The sequence below is a fragment of the Erigeron canadensis genome, chromosome 3, assembly GCF_010389155.1.
Source record: "Erigeron canadensis isolate Cc75 chromosome 3, C_canadensis_v1, whole genome shotgun sequence".
Lineage (NCBI taxonomy): Eukaryota > Viridiplantae > Streptophyta > Magnoliopsida > Asterales > Asteraceae > Erigeron > Erigeron canadensis.
The window spans coordinates 30,553,601-30,575,633 of NC_057763.1; the positions used below are offsets into that span (position 1 = coordinate 30,553,601).

At 33.9% G+C, this 22,033-nt stretch overlaps 3 protein-coding genes across 3 annotated transcripts; 1 reads left to right on the top strand and 2 right to left on the bottom strand.

Moving 5' to 3' along the window:
- Positions 1-707: 707 nt before the first annotated feature.
- Positions 708-3,355, bottom strand: LOC122591889 (taxadiene 5-alpha hydroxylase-like). The gene is made up of 4 exons (XM_043764116.1): positions 2,849-3,355; positions 1,719-2,166; positions 1,142-1,329; positions 708-1,043 (listed from the first exon to the last, which is right to left on the bottom strand). Exons 1-4 carry the CDS (start codon positions 3,353-3,355, stop codon positions 708-710), a joined length of 1,479 nt encoding a protein of 492 aa, XP_043620051.1.
- A 3,902-nt stretch (positions 3,356-7,257) lies between these two features.
- Positions 7,258-8,879, top strand: LOC122591891 (cytochrome P450 93A3-like). Its single transcript, XM_043764117.1, has 2 exons — positions 7,258-8,163; positions 8,250-8,879. Exons 1-2 carry the CDS (start codon positions 7,258-7,260, stop codon positions 8,877-8,879), a joined length of 1,536 nt encoding a protein of 511 aa, XP_043620052.1.
- A 459-nt stretch (positions 8,880-9,338) lies between these two features.
- Positions 9,339-18,599, bottom strand: LOC122592625 (aconitate hydratase, cytoplasmic). Its single transcript, XM_043764906.1, has 20 exons — positions 18,126-18,599; positions 17,092-17,196; positions 16,786-16,946; positions 16,588-16,680; positions 16,078-16,263; positions 15,370-15,531; positions 15,112-15,256; positions 14,890-15,032; positions 14,372-14,428; positions 14,197-14,276; positions 14,016-14,091; positions 13,760-13,945; positions 13,559-13,626; positions 13,339-13,457; positions 13,089-13,210; positions 12,472-12,570; positions 11,341-11,820; positions 10,513-10,611; positions 10,192-10,434; positions 9,339-9,597 (listed from the first exon to the last, which is right to left on the bottom strand). The coding sequence occupies exons 1-20, from the start codon at positions 18,415-18,417 to the stop codon at positions 9,526-9,528; spliced, it is 2,988 nt and encodes a 995-aa protein (XP_043620841.1). The 5' UTR covers positions 18,418-18,599; the 3' UTR covers positions 9,339-9,525.
- Positions 18,600-22,033: the final 3,434 nt, after the last annotated feature.

Sequence of the window (22,033 nt, forward strand, 5' to 3'; positions counted from 1 at the left end):
ATTTAACTGGATGGGTCAGAGAGTTGACGGGACAAACAGGCCAGGAACAACTTAGACCTGGTACACAAGTTGTAATTAGATCCTAAATAGTGTAATTAGGTTGCTAGATGGAACTTACAATTTTTGTTGCTTAATTTTAATATCGAACGAGTTTATGGGCTGGTCATTTTATTTTGTTTTATCCATAAACCAACCTGGAGTTGACCATTTAAGAAGAGTACGTAGGTGATCTATTCAATTTGTATTTTAGGTCTCTAGCTACAATGATCTCAAATAATCATGAAAATTTCTTCCCTAGATAGCATATATCTTAGATCTGATTATAGGGATTTGATCATATCTTTATGGTTGCCGCTACGAAGGTTCAAACTTTAAGGGATTATTTACATATATGTCTCTTAAACTTTAAGGTTCAAAATTTCTTCTCTTATATATTTGGGACAAACATATTCTCAGAATATTACACACATTAAAATATATCATTCATATTTGATCACACCCACATCATCTTGTACTCATATGAGTACATTTTCAATTATACATCATTTATACATATATATTCTCACGCCGGAGGTGGTTCGTGGTGATCAGCCTTGCGCCGACTCTAACATGAGATCGAGTTTCTCTTTTCTTATAATTTTTAGGTTATATATCCTTCACTCGGCATCTCCATCGTCTTGAAGACGAGTCTTCACAATGTTGTGCAATTACATTTCATTCTGATATGATTTACTAATGTTTTTTTCTATTGGCCTTAATCCAACCTGCAACCCTTGATCAAATTTTGGCAATGGTGTTCTTTTGAAAGATTCGTCTTTGTTAAGGAGGTCCCACTTGAAGAGTGTCACCAAGCGATGAATCATGGCCAAAGTTTCCATTTTAGCAAGCTCAAAGCCAGGGCACATCCTTGGCCCAGCTCCAAATGGCACCAAACTGAAAGGTGGTGGTGATGGTGCGTGTTTCTCAAAACGGGCTGGATCAAATATGGCTGGGTTTTGGAAAATGCTGTCATCGTTATGTGTCATGGAGGCGGAAAGCATCACCTGAAAACACATCATGAGGAAAAGAGTAAGCAAATATGCTATTATACAAACTAAGCAATCAGATCGATCTTTTTTTAATAATCAATTAGCTGACATACTTGCCATCCTTTGGGAATTATGTATCCTCCGTACTCAATATCTTGGGCTGCTCGTCGAAAGGTCAACATCAAAGGAGGGTGTATTCTAAGTGTCTCGGAAGCTACTCTCCATGTGTACTGCATCTTGGTAAGGTCTTCCCATGTCAAACCTTCCCCCGAAGCTTTACGCTTGGAAATTTCTTCATGTTCTGTAATGTCAATTATGTAAACTTCAATAGATAATGAATTATGATTTATGTCAATTATCGTCAAGCCATTGAGACTTATTGTTGCCTATACCGTGTGTGTGTATATGTTTAAGCTACGTACTAATGCGTAAATGGTTACATAAATACATGAATTCTTAATGCCTAACCAATTAAGACCTATTCATCACTTTCCCCATCTTGGAGAGGTGATTTGCGCATGTTAAGTGAAATATAACTCGTGTGTGGAAAACACCATCTATTTAATCTTAACATAAAGTTAAAGTTTTTGCTAATAACATGCATAAAAATTTGTTACTTTACAATCTATAGCGCTGTCAATAGAAAAATCCATTTGCTTTTATAAAAATCAGATTTAAAAAAAATCATACCTTGAGCTATCTTAGAGTAAATAGATTCGTTATTAGCCAAAAGCCTCATCAACAACGTGAGTAGAATGGATGTAGTATCATATCCTGCAACCATTACAACGATTATGTTGTCAATGATCTCCTCATCAGACATCATTGTCGAACTATCATCGTTATTACTCTGGAGCAACGAGACGATAAGATCTTTTTGAGGATTAGCTTGTAGTTTTTGCTCTTTGAGTGCCTCTTTTTTCTCACTTATAAGATCTAGAAGCAGTGTTACTAATTTCTTTCTCGCTCTAAGTCCACGACCGAATTGAGTGAAGGGTAAGTTGACAGGAATCGCTAGCGTACTTTCAATCATATCTTGAAACAGTGGTAGTAGTCGCTCTCGCTTGGGTCCTCTTTTGATCCCAAAAAGAAGCGAACAAATTACGTTGAAGGTTAATATCTTTATCAAGGGTTGCACCTACAAGACAAAACACACTAATATCCATTAAAAAAAAAAATTATGTATATGTTACTTTCGGCTTGGAGATAGGGCAAACCATATGCAGATTTCACTCCTTTGAGAGTTTAAAGAATCGATCATTTGGTTGTATTTTTGTTTACTTCAAAACTAGCTTAGTAACCCACGTATTACGCGGGCAGATAAAGAAAAATGTTTATCAAAGTCACGTAGTTCGATAATAAAAAAAAAAAAACATATAACCTATTTGCATATAACAAACTAAAATATTTAAAAGTAAAGATATTTAATGGTAGAATAGAGAAAATCAAAATTTAATTAGATATGATGTCATAAATTAATTAGATAAAATATAAATAATTAATAAGAAAATGTCCAGTGATACCAAATAATATATTTTTAAAAATATATGTATTATCACAATCTTACTTTATTTATATAAGAGATATTATTTAATTTTATAATATGATACAAGTTATTCACATGTCTACAACTAATATTAATTCTGTACTAATTTAAATGTACATATTTTCATTTCGAGTTATTACAAAATAATATTAAATTTCTAACTAATTAAATAATACTTTAGTAGGTATGTATGTTATTTTATTGACGGATAGGGTAATTGTTATTAGTTTTTAAATTGTTATTTTCATACGATAGAAGCATAATATTAATTTACCTGGACTTCATTTTGACCACGCCAAAGCGTCTCTAGGTGGTGTTGGATTTCTTCATCTACTTTCGCAACATATTCCTTCAAAACATCAATCTTCAAGAACGAACTCAAGGCTCCTCTGACTCGTTTATGATCATCGCCGATCAATTCACCTATATTATTCATACCCATTATTCTACTAACAGATGGTGGTTGCTTGTTGGAGAGTACGTTCCCATCGCAAGTATATACAAACTTATTTGCGATTACACCATGTAAAACAACGGTTGGGTATCCAAAAAGATGGGCTTTCCATATAGGACCATGTTTAGCAATTCTTTCTTGAAACCACTCTTGGACTTTGTCACCTTTCAAGGCCTTTAAAAGATCAAATGTTTGGCCTATCAAGGGAAGTCCCAAAGAACCAGGTGGGAGTCGACCAGGATATCTCTTACCTCTTGAAAGAAAGTAAACATAAAAGAAACATGACATCAAGAATAACAATAGCATTGTAAAAAACTTTGGTTCCATGCCTAGAAACTCAAAGTTTGACTTTTATCCTTTGTTGTGATTTGAAGTTTTGAACGATGGAATGAGACCTTTTTTCTATTTCTATTATAAAAACACATGGGAACCTACTAACCTACTACATGACTACATATGCGAGCACTGCTTTTTATATTAAAAAAATGATATATCCATTTGTTAATTAGCTATTAAGTTAAGGATTCTCTATATGTGCCTTACACATGGGGGAGCATTGAAAATGAGAAATGAGGATTTTAATATTGGTAATTTTATCAAAATTTGAGGAGAATATTCGCCGTTAAAGTGAGAGATGTGGCCGGTTAGTATAAAAGTTTCGCCAATGAATATCTATATTATATATATATTACCTTGTAAAAGTTCTAATCTTTATGTTTCAACTTATAGAAAAAACGGGGGGAAAATGGGACATTTGAATGACTCAATTGCTCTTGATGAGCTTCTTTTTGAAAAAGATTTATAACAAACAATCCAATTTGCCCTTAAAAACAAATTTAAGCCTTAAACTTTTATCTTACTAATTTTACACCTTAAACATTTATTTTCTAAAAAAATATATCCACTACCACATTTACATCAACCTACATCGCTCGACGTGATCACGACATCACCATTACCAATAATCACCGCCATTTCCACCCATCATCACTACCACCCAAGGCCAGCTTAAATAGCTTAGTGGGTCAAACATATGCTTAAGGCCCACCAAAAGCAAAAGCCCCCAAATTGTATAAATTGTGTTGTATTTTGAACTAAACCTTAATTAAAAACGAGCATGGTATCCGCGCGTTGCGACGGATATTATGGACGATGGTGGCTGATGATAGACGACGGCGGTGGTTATTCAAGAAAATAAAGGGATTGTGTATTGTTTTGGTATATAGAAAGAAATACGAGTAATATTTTGTGTGTTGTTTTGGAAAGAGAAAGAGAGAATGAAGATATTTAGTTTTGTTTTAAGGAAAAGGGTTTGCATGTCCCAAACATGTAAATTTTTTAACACCCCCATATAATTTTTAATAAGGAGTATAAAAGTATAGATAAGGCACCATAAACATTTAAACAATAAATTATATTGTATTGTGTAGACAAAAAACAGCCGCTCAGTGACTAAACTAAAAGTAGCCTGCATCTCCCACAAATTAAAAACATGACCTGCTATAACTATTTGAAATGTAAACACTAATCAATATGTCAAGTCAGCTTTCCATCTATCCTGTCCACAAACAGTTTTTACCCACAACAATAATATATTCATTATATATACAAGCAACTAAATAATTTCTAAAATAACTTTTGTCTTCTATTTTCATCTCTTCTCATCTTTCCCCATCCTTCCCTACAAACAAAAGGATACACACCCTCCATGTCACTAGAAATATTACATGGACATCCTTGTTATTGATGGTCTAAGTTAAGGAGGAGGGTTTTGTGCCCCAAATTTAGTCTTGCTTAGAGCCACCTAAAACTTTAAGTCGGGCTTGCCACCACCAAAAAGCCGTCACCGCAACCACGGTCAAATTCCGCGTGTACCATGTTTGATTCTATTAGTTGTTTTTAACCATAAACACTACCACAATATGAAGAAAAAAAAATACTTGAATTGTATGTTGCATAAGTACATTATACATAACAAACTGAATGATGAGCAAATAACTCCATAGTCCATATATTAGTCACGCCTGGCCTTAATGCATTCAACAGCAGAGCCCATCACACATCCTTATTTATTGGGCTTCCCACCAAACCTAGTACTCAACCCATTTTTGGTTCAATCCCAGAAGCCCCCTTTTCTGGGTTTCGGGTTTTGGCGGGCTGGGTCGGACAGTTTTAGGCCCGTTTGCTTTTTTACGTAAAATGGGTTCTGGTAAATTGACATTGATTTTGTAGATACCAGTTCTTTTATTTTTATTTTTTTTTAGAAATCTGTTAAATGCTTATATCATAAATATGGGTGTTGTTTGAATTGATATTGATTTTGCATGTATAGGTTTTATTAGTTAATCGGATGCTTTTAAATGTTTTGTATTGATTTATTTGTAGAAGCATTTGTTGATAGTATTGGATTTTAAGTAATTGGACTTGTCTTACTAGTAATTGCTTTGTGGAATATTGCTTAGACATGCTGTCTTACTGCTGATTTTTTTTATTTAATTTATCAAATAGATGCACTAACTAGCATTTTAGAAAAGTAATTAAGTGTTGGTTATGGTAGAAAACATTATTCAATAGAGTCAGATGGGTTTTGACGTTTGAAAAAGCCATACATTGTTTGAAAAAGTTCTTTACAATGTACTCTTTTAAATATAACAAACAATATTCGACGTTGAATGTCATATCTTTTTTCATTTGAAAACAACAGATAGAAAAAACGAAATGCAGTGCCAAAAGCTCAAAACTGATAAGAAACAAAATGTCATCATAGTTAAAAATGTCAATATCGGTGGCATATATCTCTTTCATTTGTCGTATACCTGTTTTGCTGCAAATATAAACAATCTTCTTGTTTCATTGATTCCACTTATGGTCTCTTTTGTTCTGTACTGTTTGGGTTCTCTTACGAAATTACAGCAACGCATATTGAAATTGAAATATATATATATATATATATATGAGAGTTAATTACAAAATCTATATGTCCTTGTGGTCTGTTATGAATTACAGGTTTCATCCCTACCTTTTATAAATAGGAAAATTTCATATATGTCATTGATAAGTCACATAATATCGTATTTGCCTAATTTAATTTTGAAATATCACATATGCCACTCTAATACACTTAAATATCATATATGTCATTTTTAAGTAAAAAAAATAATATGTGTCAAATACATTATTAAATATTATATATGTCAACATTACTTCGAAATATAGCTAACATGTCATTGAAATTATATCAAATGCTTTAAGTTTATCATTAAAATTTAAATTTGAAATTTTCCTCTCTTTTGTTAATTCATGAGTTTTTATTGCATCAAATGTCATGAAGACTAATTACTAAGCAAAAATAAAAGTATCACATATAGTTTAGTCACTTACAAACCATGATCGCAACTCTTATTATATACCATGAATTGAATCGAATAACGGATTTAAAAATATCAATCAAATTAATCATGTAGGTAACATTGAATTAAATTTTATACGATTTAGAATAAAACTATAGATTGAACTATAAAAACAAGAGAAAAAACGTGTGTAACTATTAATTTCAAAATTTTCATTGATGATTTTTTTAAAAAACATTATGTTTTATTTTGACTAAACTAATTTAATAGCGCATATTTGATATATTTCATTGCCATATTTGATGTATTTCAAATTTAATGATAGAATATATGATATTTAAAACTTTATTTGGATAATATTTAATTTTTTTATTTAACAACGACACATTTGATAATTGGTAGATTGGGAATAACATGTATGATACTTTGTTATTCAACAATGACATATTTGATATATTGATAAGTTAAAAATGGCATATATGATATTTTAAAAATTAATTGGGCAAATATGATATTTTATAACTTAATAGTGGCATATATGAAATTTTCCCTTTATAAATTACGGTTTTGATTGTTGACATTTGACTTTTATTCACACTTTTGGTCCAAAAGTCAACAATTTTGGTCAAAAGTCAACACTTTTGGTATAAAAAAAAAAGTCAACGCTTTTGGACCAAAACGGTTGATGGTGCACCAAAATCAGGGATTAGAATAGTAATTTATAGGGATTAGAATCGTAATTTATGAAAGGTAGGAATGAATCTTATAATTTTTGACAAACCACATGAATGATCTTTGTAATTAACTCTCTTTATCTATATACCTAATCACATGCAATCATCATTTAAACACATCATCAACTCAAATATTTCATAAGCCATGTCTGACATGTATGGCTACTTCACCCTGTTTGTCATTTCACTCATTTCAGTTCTGTTTTTCCTATCACTTTCTTCATCATCTAAGAGCAAATCTCGGCTCCTTCCGAGTCCTTTTGCACTTCCAATCATCGGTCACCTACACCTCTTGGCTCCAATCCCTCACCAAGCTTTACATAAACTCTCAACTCGATATGGACCCGTTTTCAGGTTCTTCCTTGGGTCGGTTCCATGTCTTGCTGTTTCCTCACCTAAATTGGCTAAAGAATTCCTTAGAACATATGAAAATTCTTACTTAGATCGACCTAGAAATGTTAGCACGGTTTACTTAACTTATGGTTCTAAAGATTTCATGTTTGCTCCTTTTGGGTCTTACTGGAAACTTATGAAGAAGCTGGTAATGTCAGAACTCTTAAATGGTCGAACGCTCGACTTGCTTCTTCCAGTTCGACAAGATGAGACTATATGGTTCATCAACTCATTGTCTCAAAAGGCTAAAGTTGGAAAGCCTGTGGATGTTAAAGGTGAACTTTTGAAGTTGACAAATAATGTGATTTCAAGAATGCTAATGAGTGAAAGGTGTTCTGAGGACGATAATGAAGCAGACGATATGAGGAAGCTTGTTACCGAGATTTCTGAGATTACTGGTAAGTTTAACTTGGCGGATTACATCTGGTTTTGTAAGAATCTTGATTTACAAGGGTTTAAAAAACGAGTGAAGAAGATCCACAAGCGGTTTGATGATTTGATAGAAAGGATCATTAATGAGCATGAAGATGAAAGGAGAAAGAAAAAGGAGAAATTAGATGATGGAGTGAAGGACCTTCTTGATATTCTACTCAAAATATTAGAAGATGATACCATGGAGGTCAAGTTAACCAGAGACAATATTAAAGCTTTTATTCTGGTAATTCTTGTATTATTTTTGTAAGACATACGAAATGAAGACGTTGAAACTTGAAAGACTATCTAACCATGCTGTTTTGGTTAAAGAATCTATTTGTTGCAGGAACAGATACATCTGCCCTTACTATAGAATGGTGTTTAGCAGAGCTAATCAACCATCCTAGGATAATGGACAAAGCAGTTGAAGAAATCGATAGAGTGGTTGGAAAATCCCGACTTTTAGAAGAATCCGACATACCAAATCTTCCATACCTCCAAGCAATAGTAAAAGAAGGCCTAAGATTACACCCTACAGCCCCAATGATCCCAAGGACCTCAACAGAAGATTGCATAGTAGGAGGCTACCATGTTCCTGCAAAAACTACTGTTTTTGTTAACGTTTGGGCTCTGGGTAGGGACCCAGAGCATTGGGACGATCCACTGAAGTTCTGTCCTGAAAGATTTGAGGGGAGTCAAGTAGATGTTAGAGGACAACACTTTCATATGTTACCGTTTGGGAGTGGGAGACGAATGTGTCCAGGAACATCGTTAGCAATGCAAATTGCGCAAGTGACATTAGGTGTGATGGTTCAGTGCTTTAAGTGGAAGGTTGGGGAAGACGGGGATATGGACCGGGTTGATATGGAAGAGGGACCAGGGATCACACTTCCTAGAGCCAATCCATTGGTATGTGTTCCTGTGGCTAGGTTCGATTCAGTACTCCCATCTCTAATATAACATGTAAATTATATCACAGCGCTAGTTCAAATAAGTGACACTTGTGACTTGTTATCTTAATCGTGTAGATGGTTTGTCATGCTTTATGAACCTAAGCAAAGTTATTATCTTCTTTCTTTATCTATATATAACATATCTATACGAAGCTGTAAATAAAGCACGTCCCATTTAATTATAGCAGTCATGGAAATCAACATATTCTTTATAAGATTGACCGATACACCTTTTATAGGCGGGTTAACACGATTACAGCCCATATACCATTTGTATTTTCATGGCAAATCATGTTATGTCAAATATTTGTCAACAAGCCGCATACTGGCATTATCCGATTATCATACAGAGATATAACTCATCCATGATAACAGCACAAATTTAACTTGAAAGATTCAAGATTTTATCTCTGGTTCCCGTATTAATCTTTAGTTCACAGATATACATCAGCTATAAAATCAAGCAAAGTAAATCAGGCTACCCTTTGAAACAAAGTATTATTACAAAAAAATTGCCGCAGCAATTGCAGATCAATTTGTTGTCTGCAAGAGACTATTCTGAGATCCGGATAACAAATCATACAGATGGAGATATAACATTTTTATTTTTCATTTGCTCAAATTGTACAATTTAATATAGCTCTAATACAAGATCATTTTTGTGCCGATAGTTGACGGATAACATATGGAAGGATCCCACCATGATTGAAATACTCCAACTCCACCTGTGCAATACAAAAGATTAGTTAGATGTATTAGTGAAAGTGAACTAAGAATCAGATTAGTTGATGCAAATGCAGCATTGAGCCCACCAAACCAGAACATGATAAATTAAAAACAAAGGAACCAAGAACCAGACTAGCCTGAACTGGTTCAATTCTATATTTATAACCACTTCTCACCAAAACCGAACTATAAATATAATAGGACTTTAGTTTTCTGGTTTGAATACATCTAGTATAGAACCTCGTTGTTTCAATTGCAATAATATATGTAAATCGTATTAAAACCAGTACCGGTCAGTTGTACTTCCGGACCACACCGAAACCCGGTTCTTTATATTATAGGATTAAGAAACCAACCAAATATAGTCGGCCTGGTTCTTTAGTTTGACAATCAGAGGCATTTTCTAGGACAGATTATAAACTTGCTGATTTTATCTGTTGGAGATCAAACATACCAAAGCAACCAACTCTTAGGTAAATAGGTCGAGAGTCGAGACTATCACCAAAACACCAACTAAATTGACATCTAAAGATGGTCGAAATATCTCTCTCACAAAATCTGAACATGGGCTGAAATTAAATGGAGGGAAGTACCTCAGTGTCAAAGCGGGCGGTACACGTGAATGACTTTCCCGTGTCAGTTGTGACAGTGACATCTTGACCAGGTCGGATCTCACTAATGTTACTTGGTAGGTCAATGGTATATCGTTCATGACCAGTCAATTGTAAGGTGTCTGCATCTTCACCGGCTTTGAAACAAAGTGGTATTATACCCATTCCCACCAAGTTACTTCTATGGATCCTCTCAAAGCTCTTTGCAATTACTGCTTTAACTCCCTACGGAGAATATAATTATAATCATTAGCAAAAGTTCAAGCCATATGTTTGGAAAGGTAATGATGGAATCCAACTAACCAATAACATGGGTCCCTTGGCGGCCCAATCCCTTGAGCTTCCACTTCCATACTCTGCTCCTGCCAACACAATTGTATCTTGACCAGCAGCCTTGTATTTCTGGATACAGGAGTCATACAAGTTAAAACAAGAGACAAGCAATATACAATGGCAATGTGATAGGCCGGAAATATTAAAAGCTTGCATCCTTTCCTGAATCATTTCAGTCCAAAATGTTAAATCATTATTTGCATTGACAGCATAGTTTTATTAATCAGATTTAATACTATAACTATAATACTACCAGAAAAATCAGTTTGAGTATGTGATACACTTCCTATCCAAGTGTACACCCACAAGCACCAAAAGAAAGCCAACTCAGCTGCTGAGTAGGATTTAAGGAAGGCAGTTTTTGATCATGTCTTAAATCCATTCAACAAGCCAAAAAAACAAGATAGTAGAATAGTGGGAAACAAAAGTGGCTGAGTTTTCGGAAGTAACTAATTGGCAGGCTTAATTTCAGTTCATGTTTTATTTACAATAAACAAACTCTGGTTTGTATCGAGAGTTACCCCTCTCAACTTGGGTTTTTATGCTAATGTTATTGTTGTTACCTGCTTTAACTTAAGCTGGATTATATCAGTATGCTTGGATATGAGCCTACGGCCTATGAGACTTCACCCAAACATACCCAACATATTGAAATCCAAAACCTATATTGGTATAGCTTTGTCCACTTGAAATAATAACACCCACTCTAGTGAAGGATATAATAGTAACTTAGCATAAAGGTAAGGAAAAACAGTGACAATAATTCATTACTTATGATAGTCATGTATAGTAACTTACTGATGCCGCATCAAAAACCGAAAGTTTTTCTCCTGTGGGAATATGTAGAGTCTTTGGGCCAACTTCCCCATTTAAGAGCTTGTTCACAATGCGGATATTGGCAAAAGTCCCCCGGGCCATAATCTCATCATTACCACGTCGACTACCATAAGAGTTGAAATCCTTGCGGTCAACGCCACGTTCAAGAAGAAACTTTGCAGCTGGACTATCCTTGTGGATGCTTCCGGCGGGAGAAATGTGATCTGTTGTGATACTGTCACCAAAGTTCAGCAAGCAGTAAGCATCCTTCACGCCATGGGCCCCAGGGGGATCCATTGTCATGTTTTTGAAATATGGTGGCTCGTGAATGTAGGTAGAATTTGGATCCCATGTATATAACTTGGCTTCAGGGACTGGTAGGTCATTCCACATGGGATTTCCCTCGGTGATGGATTTATATGTACTCTTAAACATTTCAGGCAGAACACTTGATTGAACAGCCTGCATTAGATTGCCAGATTACAACATAAAAGTAGAAAACAAGGAACTTTTTGTAGCATGTACTGCAAGAACGCAGAGCATAGAAAGTTAGAAACTTGAGGCGGAAATGAGATCCTTATTTGGATTGGCTATGCTAAAAGATGTTTTGTAGTGTAAAAATTTGTTGGTTATGCTTATTAAAATACAACTAAGTGTAACTCACATCAACATGAAAACCTAATTGGTCTGATTTTAACAGCATATAGAAATAATGATGGCAATAATGATAATATAGAAAAAATGACGACGACTATTCAAACAGCATATAAAGTGAATTAGGTGAAATGAAGAGATTGTATAAATTCAGTTTGGTCATTTGAAAAAACTAAAGTCCATGAGGCGTTTGGTCAAATTTAAAAAAGTTCACTAAAATGAGAATGATGAATAGTAGGGAGGTAAAACAATTAATGAGGTTAAACGCATTAAAAATTGAGTAGGGACTGCCACCCGGAACCAACTCATCCCCATTTGACTTGTTCTCTTAGCTAAAGAGAACTATTTGAACAACTTGAGTTTGATTTAACACAACACAAACCGACCCATTTGTAAATAGGTTGAATTGCTACTTCTGGCAAAACTATAAATTGGCAAAATACTTCATGGGGTGCTTACATCAGCAATTTCTTCACTAGTTGGCCATATGTCCCTGAAATAAACATCCTTGCCATCTTTTCCAACTCCGATCGGTTCCTTCTCAAAATCAATATCAACCTGGGACACAGAAGTGACATTCACTAAGCTGAAATTTTGAATAAGATACTTCATAGTTATATGAATCAATGTAAAACCATATAAATCTCTCTGACCCAAAAACTTAATAAAGCTTTTTTGCACCAGTGACCATCGTATCAACTCTCTATATTTGAGCTTCAGAATGCCTTTCATATTGTCATATCATATACTTAACATATCACAAAAGTTACATATAACAATTCATTATTCGTAAATTTTCTATGTACAGAAATAACTTCAAACTTCTTGATTTACAACTAATTGTTTAAATAAGACGCCTCTATCAAACATGCATAAAGACCTTCAAACTTCTTGAATAGTAAATAGTAACTAATTTTCTACATAAGCACCCCTATCAAACCATGCATCAAATCCAATTAAATGAAACTTGTTCGGCTTGTATTTGGTTCACAGAATGGTTCGCATTACTTAAAAGGATCACATTTCGCATATCATGGATTTGGATAAATTGTTGAAAAAAGATGTCAAATTCGTACCGTGCCAGCAAGAGCATATGCAACAACCAGAGGAGGTGATGCAAGATAGTTTGCCCGTGTCAAAGCATGAACACGCCCCTCAAAGTTTCTATTCCCGGAGAGAACCGCTGACGCAATGACATCTGCACGAGTCACCAAGAAGATGATATAGAAAGCCACAAAACCAATAATATAAGGATGTAGAAAAAAAAGGAAAGGAGGCCATGAAACTTTTAATTTGCATATATTGAGATAACACAAGTAACCATACCATTATCTGCTATAGCAGTAGCAACCGCCTCATCCAAGTCCCCAGAATTACCAATACATGTGGTACAGCCATATCCAACAATGTTAAACCCTTGCTCATTCAAAAACTTCTGCAACCCACTGTATTAACAAAAAATTCGGATTATGTTAATGTACTTTTGACTTATATAAAAACAAAGAAACATTTAGGTTATCATTTATTCTTATTCTTCAACAAATACCTTTGTAGCAAATACTTTGTAACAACTCCAGAACCAGGAGCAAGACTTGTTTTAACCCATGGTTTCACCTGTTGGTTAAATATTAGATTAACAAATTAGATTGGCGGATAGAATATAATATATAAATTTATTGCATGTGTGTGTGTATGTCTGTGTAAGGAATTCAGAAATTCAGTTAACGATAGAAACCAAACAACTAACCTGTAGGCCCAATTCACATGCCTTTTTAGCAACAATCCCCGCCCCAAGCATAACACTAGGATTTGATGTATTTGTGCAGCTTGTAATAGCAGCAATCACAACACTGCCATGCCTAAGTTCTGCTGGCTGTCCGTGAAAATCAAATTTTACAACCTTTTCTTGTGCCTCTTTCGGTACCGCAAATCCCTGAAATGTTCCAACTTAAGCTTAGATGTTCATATGCCAAAGATCATGTCAAATCTCGATTTAAACTCACCTTGAATCCCACTTGATTATCAAGGCAAGAATGCCAATCTGCTTTCATGTCCTTCAAAGGGACTCGATCATGAGGCCTGGCAAAGTGGCAATAGAAAACAGTGAACAATTTGGTATATATAGAACTATGGATGATGATACATTACATAGCTGAATAGTAATGCGGTACGCCTTAAACACACCTTTTTGGCCCTGAAACACAAGGTTCCACTTCTGAAAGATCAAGCGCTAAATAAGATGAATAGACTCTTTCTTGTTGTGGCTGAAGTGAGAAACGCCATGGTTACATATTAGATTGAAATCCACTAGCCCCAGTGCCAGTAAGAAATAGGAAAAGGAAGCCGTAAAAATCCTTACCTCATTATAGTCAACAAACATATTGTTTGCACGTAAGTATGCTTCGATCATAGCAACCTGAAATTCACAAAGAACCAGCACTTCCATCAAAATTGAAAACAAGAGGCAGCACATAGAATATGATATAACTGATTTGCATGTGCGGTGCACCACAAACTAAATAGAGGTGGCAAAATAGGCAACTCAAGCAGGATGAGTAACCAGTTCGATTCACATTGGAATGGATCGTGTTTCGAGTTTCGCTACCAGGCTCGTTAGGTTGACCCACCCAGAAATTTTGCAATTAATAATGGTTAAGAACACAATATTAATATAATAACATGAGACTTTGAATACCACAGTTTCGTGGCTGTGTGCATAAAAAAAAATACTTTGGTGGACTTTCACCCATCCAACATGTGTGCCATCAAATAAAACTGTAAATGAAAACCATTTGAGAAAAACACAACCCAGAGAGACTATTCATTAGTAACCCTTTGAAATTGCCACCCCAAAAACATTAATTATAACGAACATACCGTATCATCACTCCGTCCAGTTAACTTCAAATATTGAAGAGTAACATGATCTACTGGGAAGAAACCCATAGTTGCACCATACTCCGGTGACATGTTAGCTATAGTAGCCCGGTCAGCAAGGGAAATTTTACCCACACCATCCCCTAACACGAAAAAGTTAGAATTTATTAGTATGTGAATGTCTATTTTACCTTGCATATGTAAACAAGCAAATTTACCTACCATGGAATTCAACAAATTTGCCTACAACACCATGCTTCCTCAACATTTGAGTGACTGTCAAAACCAAATCAGTGGCTGTCACACCATTTTGCAGTTTCCCTGATAACTTGAACCCAACAACACCAGGCAAAACCATACTCATTGGCTGTCAATGTCAAAGATACTATTAGAAAAATTGCACAAGAATTTTGGATATCATCATTTTATTATATTTTAAAATCAGAATTAGAAGCTTGAGTAGAGTAGTTGTGTTGTTACCTGCCCAAGCATCGCCGCTTCTGCTTCTATTCCTCCAACTCCCCACCCAGCAACACCTAACCCATCAATCATAGTAGTGTGGGAATCAGTTCCAACAACACTATCAGGATACAGCATCCCATTAGTATTGAAAACAACTCGTCCAAGATATTCAAGGTTAACCTGAGATTGCAATAAATACAGTTAGTACTACTTACTTCATTAGTTACATCTACATCTTTTATAGAATAAGAAAAGAATGAAAAACATGCAAACAAAGAGATTTGAAGTTAATTGAGAGATTGAGTGGGTTGGTTAAGTTTTTAAAACGAATCAAATTGTGGCTCTTTTTTATTCATAAGAACTAGTTCCCATTCTTTATAATATATTTATGAACAATAAAATGCATTATTTATCCTACTATTAGAACATAATTTAAATCTTTAGACACGACTTAAGAGATTCTTGTATCCAATGATATAACACACTTTAGACAGCTTTCAAAATCTTTAACCGATTCCCTTATAGGTTAAATAAAAGTATTGATCTGTTGCACATAAAACACAACCTATAGAAACCAAAACATACGGCAAATCATAAAAATTGCCACCTCTAATGTAAAGGGACCACCAAAAGTAATCAATTCTATGTCACTTGAAATAAAATAGATTTGCAATATTCACAAAACTATATAAGCATCAATATAAGTTTAGTTTTTAAACCTTGTACCTGATGCACAATACCAGATCCAGGTGGCACCACAAGCATGTTTTGGAATGCTTTGGATCCCCACTTAAGAAAAGCAAATCTCTCCCGGTTTCTCTGAAATTCAAGTTCCATATTTGCTTGTACTGCATTCTCAGACCTAGCAACATCAACTTGAACTGAATGATCAACCACAAGATCCACGGGAACCTGAACCAGTAAAAATTAAAATGAGAAACATATAGCATGAAAGAAAACGAACATATTCAGTCATACACACAGACTAACAAAGTAAAGCACAGAAGGCATTCTAATGATCCATTTCTAGAACATATGAAATTGTTACAGAAAAATACACCTGGAATGAATAGGTACAACCACTATTACAAATTATCATAATGTTCCATTCCATCAACATACATTATCACGTTCTAACATATATAACAAATGCACGTCAAGTCAACAGGTCATCACTTAACAGCTATTACCAATTAAAATTTAAAAATAAAAATTAGTACATGTAGTCATGCATACCAATGGATTAATTTTATTAGAATCCCCTCCAAGGTTGTTCATCGCATCACGCATACATGCGAGGTCTACCACGGCTGGGACACCAGTAAAATCCTGAAAAAATTAAAAAGCTCTATGGGAAGGTTTCTTATATAGAAAAACAGAAACCAAATGTTTGTAAGTCATCATGTAACAGTCAACTAGAACCAAAATAAATACCTGCAACAAGACACGAGCCGGCTTGAATGGAATTTCAACTTGCTTTGGAGCAGTCTTCTCCCAATCAATGATTTTCTCGACATCTTCCTTTGTGACTTGGAAATTGTCACAATTACGGATTGCAGATTCAAGAAGTATCCTAATCGAATATGGCAGCTTGTCTAATCTCCATTGACATATATGGAAGATAAGTTGACATTAATATATGAATTTTTAAATTATAAGCTAGATAATTGAAAAGTTAACCACGAAGAGCATGTGCATGGATGATGAAAGAGTGAAATCAAAACAATTGATGATGCTTACCAACTCTTGGATCATTCAGAGCAGGCAAACTATAGAATTTCCCAAACTCTCCACCTCCAGGCTTAGGGAGACCAGTCAAAATACCACTGAAAGCATGCTCGGAAGCTGTAGATTGAGTTATAAAAACCAAACGGATTTAAAAACTCATAAACACTCACACATTTAACCCGTAAGCAAAAAACATCACACAAAAAAGAATCTAATCTGTATTGCGTATTCACCTCAATACTTGTGTAGGCAATTTGAACTATACTAAATAGCATCGCTTATCATTTATCGTACACACAGAAGTGTTGGCAAGCCAAAATAAATACATGAAATAGCAAAAATAAAATAAAACACATCCAATTATCGACCTCTATATTGATTTGTGCTTCTATTCGATTTTATATGTAGGCAGTTTAGCACAACCACTCAAGTATATTCATCGTTAGAATTGATATTCTCGTATTCCGATACTCCCTCATTCCAGTGTTCGTACTTATAAAGTTATAATACATATATGTCTAAACAACATTACTTTCAAGCATTTCATACACGTAATCATCCTTTACAAGTAATCAAGCATCATAATTAATAACTCCTGTCCAAATCACATAACTTAAATTTAACTCTCATATCACCAAACCAATCAATTTCAAACAACATTATAACAGAATTACAAATAGACAATATAATAGGCATAAAACTCATATACAAAATTCAAATTTCAGGTAATGAAATAGTGTTACTTATAGCTTCTAGTAGTAATAGTTATATATATATATATATATATATATATATACACACACACACGCGCACACACATGTACAGCTTATATTAGTAATAGTTATATAGTAATATATACATATACATATAACACTATCTACTTAACTTCAAATACATAATTCTGCTTAAATTGGAAGCTACTAAGATAATCCTTTGTTCAAATACAATAATTCAACCGTTGACTCTCTAAAAAAATCTCAAACAATAACAATTATATATATATATATAACAAATATGTGCGTGTAACTATATATGAAATGAATTACCGAGAGTGGAGAGAGTGCGGTGAAATCGATCCAAAACAGGAGAGGCAGTAGTTCTGATCTGAGAAGAGAGAGACGCCGGAGACTTCCAATCAACGCCGTGGCTCCATCGAGATCGGAAGGTGGCTGATGCGGTTGTGTAAGGTCGAAGCTGCGCCGCCGACGGTGATGGTGGAGACACCGGTGCCGATGCCGATACCGGTGAGTTAGAGGAGATAGAAGATTGAAGCCTGGTGGTGGAAGACCTAGAAGCTCGCCGGAGAATAGATGAAGAATGAGGTCCTGTTATATGCATGATTATATTTTGTAATTCTGATTGAATTAATATAGAAACATATATGTGTGTGTGTGTATATATATGTGTGTGTGTGTGTATAAGTATAGGAGAGATTGAAAATTTTTGATATTTTTAACAAATAATGGCGTTTTGTGAATGTAAAGAGATACAGAAAAGAAATGAAGAAAGAAAGGGGGGAATATTTTGCGGAAAGGGGCGTGTGGAAAGGGCAAGTTGTTTGTATATTTATAAAACCAGAAGGTGCGGGGAATTGTAGTGGGTGATTTTGATTCCAATTTTAATGTGTACTTTTCAATAAAAATAGAAAACTTCAATTTGAATAGCATCACAACATGTTATATTTGGACATGTTTAAATAAAATGTCATTAAGCTTGATTTTATTTAACTTCTATTACTAGAAAACTACTTATTTTAGTTCTAATTTTTAAAGATGAGCATAGCGTTCGTACGTTGCGACGGCTAGAAGGTGATGACAATATAAAAGGGAGGCGGTGGTGGAGATCGAGAGAGACGGTGAAGGAGGGCGGCGGTGGAGGCCAGAGGGTGATTGAAAAAATCGAGAAGAGTGTGTAATGATTAGAGATAATTGGAGAAAATATGGTATATAAAGGTTTTATGTTTAAGTAAGGATATTTTAGGGGGGTGCTGAATTTTAAAAAATCCAATACTCTTTATAAGGGTATTTTAGGTAGATATGTTGTAAAGGTCTTTAAATGTGTACTTTTCAATAAAAATAGAAAATTTCAATAGCATCACAACATGTTATATTTGTACATGTTTTAATAAAATGTCATTAAGCTTGATTTTATCTAACTTCTGTTACTAGAAAACTACTTATTTGTTTCGATTTGTTGTGATTGGTGAGTATGAATATGTATGAATCAAGTAATAATTGGAATTGGTTGCAGATGATAACCGTACATATAATGAGTTTGCAGGTTTTTATTGATCAATAATGTTTGTTTTAAAATAAAGGTTATATATAATGAGTTTAAAATAATCGCATGCGCATATAATAATATGATTTGCATAATTAAGCTCACATGTCACGGTTTCAAAGTATCAACTCTAACACTATGTTGTTTAGTTAACTTAAGAAAAGAAAGGAAAGGAGAGAGAAGAGAAGTTTTTCTTCCCAATCACCTCAAAAATGAGGGGAAAACTTTTGGAGAAAAAAACAACTAAACTCCACCCTTGAATCCTTTCTACTCCTTCCCTTTTCACACTTAAAAAAATCTTAAGAATGCATTTTATATTTTTATCCTCTCCTCTCTTTTTCTCTTCACACTCAAAAAAACTAAACAACACAGTGTAAAAATGCGTTACAATTGCTTTTATTGTTGATCATTTCATTTCCACCCAACCGCCTCCATGCGTCAATGTCTTCTAAATACAATTCCATGGATTTGCATGTGTTTCCATGTTATATACACACCATCATTTGTACCTATACATAAAAATAATAGCGTGCACTTCGGTTTTTACCTTAAATGAGAACATCTACGCCTAAAAAATTTGTATATATCTATCCTAAATTTCAAATACGGTTGTGATTTCATTATCCTAATTAATTGAACTACTATATATCTAGTTTTCGGAGCAAAGGACATTGGCTTGGTAGTACGTGGGAATAAAAATCATTAATCAAGATTTTGTGGGTTGTAACTTGTAAGGCCGTATCCAATGGAGATATCATCCAATTTGCTGGAATCGAGCATTTCAAAGTCTCAGTTCTACCATTAGGAGTTGTCTCAATTTGTTTGAAGGCAAACTAATAAAATATCGAAAATGTGGGCCAAAGTTTACTTTATTATTTTTTTAAATTTTTTTGTCTTTATATATACTCCGTATGTATATATAATAGGATATTATTTAATTTAATATGAAAGATGATGTGACATGAATAGATTGAGTTTCAGTTTAAGTTAGAGACAAAATGATTTGTTGAAACAATTTGTTGTTGTGTTGTTGAAAATTTGAGATTGACGGTTTGTTTGAGAAACTGATTTAATCATTGGAGATGGCCTAATTACCTTATAAGTAAATCGTACATATTTATATTTTTTTTTATAAAATACTAGCTAATCAACCCGGGTTAACTGATAAACGTTTTGCAGATAAACCGAATGATAAATTTATTATGTTATCATATTAAAATGTATAATAACATCGTTAATTAAATAAGTTGAAAATTTGTGATAAATTATTATGTTAAAGACGAAACTAAACAGAAACAACAGTTGTGTAGTTGTGAACACACGTTAAAACACATTCGGTTGGCAAAAAAAAAATTATCAGAAAAAAACAGCATAGTTTTCAGCCTATTATAACAAAAAAAAATAAGGTGATTGAAATCTTACATAATAATATACACATTTAATAAAAATCTATAGTAATAATACATATTTAAAAAAAATATTTTGAATTTTATAAAAAAAAGATATGATGATGTCATAATTAAATTTAAAGGATGTGTGGTAATAAAATCTTATTTCATTATAAATTTTTTTATTAATGTAATAGATAGGTTTCCTAGAAAGTGAAAGTAGTTTTTCAAACGTTATATTATAGGTAAAGAAAGAAAAGAAAAGAACCGAAGTCATAAACAAACTTGTAGTCATCTATGACCTATGGGAACCGGTCAAATGGTATCAACTCCAATCTGATAAGGGACCCAAGTATAGTGGTGATGAAAATTGAAAACTACGAGTATTAAGTCTTGTTTTCCGAATCAATAAATTTTTGATTTCATATTTTTCTTCAGAAACATATATAAATTTGACGAATTTACGTTTTAACTTTATTCACTAAATAAATATTTTTATTTTTTTTAACATATATGCATCGAATATCATAATAGAGAGTCTAGACTATGTTGTCTTATAAGCAGATTCACGCTAGAAAGTTCACTCACCCAATACCTAATAGGAGGAAAACCCCCTAATAGTCCGCTCAAAGGCACAAAATCACATGATAGGAGGTCCTTGCACTTTAATGCTATGTTTTTGAGTTTTTTTAAGGGATGAAAAGAAAGGAATCCAAATAATTTTGAAACAATTTGTGTTCTTGAGTTTTTTTTAAGGGTGAAAGAGAAGTGAAATGATGGGAAATGGAGTGATAATTTAGTTGACTTTGTTCCTTAAATCTTCCTCCCACTTTTGGGATGATTTGAAATGATTGATTATCTTCTAATCTCATCTCATCATTTCTTTTATTTTCTTTTAATAAGGAACTCAAGAACATAGCATAAGACTTGAACCTGAATCTCCACGAATCCAAGCCTTCATGGAGAAACTTTCTTATCTTTGAGCTATTAACTAAATGATTAAACATTTTCACCTAGTATACTTATAATATCATTAATGAATCTTGTACAACATAGATTCCGATTGTGCACGACTCCAAGGTTAGGTTAAGAAAAGGGGTGTGATGGGTGTTTTGGTTATTTGTTGGCAATTTCCCGAAGGTAGGGTCATGCCTCTTTACGCCAATCAAATATGTGTAGGCGCTAGCCGATTATGATCGTACTAGCGGGTGGGGTTTCTAATCTGATCAGTTGTATTGTGCGTTGTACCGGTGAGTACGTGAATATGAGTGGAGTATATTATGAAT

What these genes read in the sequence shown, in the direction of transcription:
- LOC122592625 (XM_043764906.1), bottom strand. Translation starts at nt 18,417, where the DNA reads ATGCATATAACAGGACCTCATTCTTCATCTATTCTCCGGCGAGCTTCT. An exon ending in CGGCTCGTGTCTTGTTGCAG is followed by an intron (nt 16,681 to 16,785) that starts GTATTTATTTTG and finishes TAATTTTTTCAG; the next exon opens with GATTTTACTGGTGTCCCAGC. An exon ending in CAAATTTGTTGAATTCCATG is followed by an intron (nt 15,033 to 15,111) that starts GTAGGTAAATTT and finishes TTTTCGTGTTAG; the next exon opens with GGGATGGTGTGGGTAAAATT.
- LOC122591889 (XM_043764116.1), bottom strand. Translation starts at nt 3,355, where the DNA reads ATGGAACCAAAGTTTTTTACAATGCTATTGTTATTCTTGATGTCATGT. An exon ending in GTGGTCAAAATGAAGTCCAG is followed by an intron (nt 2,167 to 2,848) that starts GTAAATTAATAT and finishes TTTGTCTTGTAG; the next exon opens with GTGCAACCCTTGATAAAGAT. An exon ending in TTACTCTAAGATAGCTCAAG is followed by an intron (nt 1,330 to 1,718) that starts GTATGATTTTTT and finishes TTGACATTACAG; the next exon opens with AACATGAAGAAATTTCCAAG.
- LOC122591891 (XM_043764117.1), top strand. Translation starts at nt 7,258, where the DNA reads ATGTCTGACATGTATGGCTACTTCACCCTGTTTGTCATTTCACTCATT. An exon ending in ATATTAAAGCTTTTATTCTG is followed by an intron (nt 8,164 to 8,249) that starts GTAATTCTTGTA and finishes TTTTGGTTAAAG; the next exon opens with AATCTATTTGTTGCAGGAAC.